The 1435-nt window shown below is 41.0% G+C and overlaps 1 protein-coding gene across 1 annotated transcript; it reads left to right on the plus strand.

Moving 5' to 3' along the window:
- Positions 1 to 200: 200 nt before the first annotated feature.
- LOC135532064 (troponin I, fast skeletal muscle-like) lies at positions 201 to 871 on the plus strand (the record flags this gene model as incomplete). The annotated part of the gene is made up of 2 exons (XM_064959709.1): positions 201 to 401; positions 788 to 871. Coding segments are annotated over 2 exons (285 nt in total), but the record flags the coding sequence as incomplete, so codon positions are not given.
- Between the last annotated feature and the right edge of the window lie 564 nt (positions 872 to 1435).

The raw sequence follows: 1435 nt of genomic DNA on the forward strand, positions 1-1435 counted from the left end.
CTGAGAAGGAGGTGACTAGTTCTACCACTGTTACTCATATTATTAGTCTGAGAAGGAGGTGACTAGTTCTACCACTGTTACTCATATTATTAGTCCGAGAAGGAGGTGAGGTAACTTACTCTCTAAGACAGAGCCAAGGGGGGTAACAGTAGTTCCACAGGTGTTTGGCGTCTGGCAGTCAATAGTCTGTGTGTGATAAGTGCTTTCTGTTGAATTCCAAACAGGTTGAGGACTTGAAGATGAAGGTAGTTGAACTGAATGGAAAGTTCAGGAAGCCCGTTCTGAAGAAAGTACGCATGTCTGCTGATGCTATGCTCCAGGCTCTGCTGGGCTCCAAACACAAGGTGTCCATGGATCTGAGGTCCAACCTGAAGCAAGTCAAGAAGGAGGTCAAGGAAGAGGTGAGTGTTATTCTGAACATAAGAACATTCTGTAATTAAAGTACAGTTTAGCTTAATAAGGTTACTATATATGTAATGTGTCTTATTTACTGTGTAAATAATGTGAGAGTTTTATTTGAAAGCCTCGTCCATGAATCTGTCTGTTCTGTAGCTGTTCTATAGGATTCCACTTCTGAAACCAAATGTCATATCACAAGTCCAAACTTTCAAAGACAATGTCTCCCCAGTATAGGCCTATCTCTAAGCAGCAGCAACTGTAAGCCTGTTCAACCCAACCCTCCAATGTGAATCATGCTAATAACACTGCCGACACCAAGTGTCATATATTTCAAATACATTTTCACTCGTCTACTTATTCTGCCACTCTTACCCTCCCCCACCCTCAGGACAAAGATGCTGTGGGTGACTGGCGTAAGAACATCGAAGACAAATCAGACAGAAAGAAGATGTTTGAGACTCATAAGGAGTAGATGTTTCTGGAGTCCTTGGATATCTAGTCTTTTATTTCACATGAAACACAAAAACAGTAACGTGACCCCCCCCCAAAAAAAATTATGTTGTGCAATATTTATACTAATTGTCATCAAATAAACCCTGGTCAGCTAATAGAAACAGTTTTTTTGTGATTTGTAGAGTCACTTCTGTTACGTCTTCACAACAACAGACCAGCATGACCGTCCTGACGGGTTTAACCTGCTCTTGAAATGACATGGCTGTAGTAATGTTGATGTGTGGAATACCTAGGATAGGATAAGTAATCCTTCTCACCCCCCTTAAATGATTTAGATGCACTATTGTAAAGTGGCTGTTCCACTGGATGTCAGAAGGTGAATTCACCAATTTGTAAGTCGCTCTGGATAAGAGCGTCTGCTAAATGACTTAAATGTAAATGTAAATGTGTTCAAGGGGTACAATGTTTGGAAAGGATTCACACTGAGGAGTTGCTATGTGGTTTAACACCAGATGAAATCAGAGATAGACAGAGAGGTAGGGAGAAATCAGATGAAATCAGAGATAGACAGAGAGGTAGGGAA

Source organism: Oncorhynchus masou, unplaced genomic scaffold (genome assembly GCF_036934945.1).
Source record: "Oncorhynchus masou masou isolate Uvic2021 unplaced genomic scaffold, UVic_Omas_1.1 unplaced_scaffold_17112, whole genome shotgun sequence".
In the NCBI taxonomy this organism is placed as follows: Eukaryota; Metazoa; Chordata; class Actinopteri; order Salmoniformes; family Salmonidae; genus Oncorhynchus; species Oncorhynchus masou.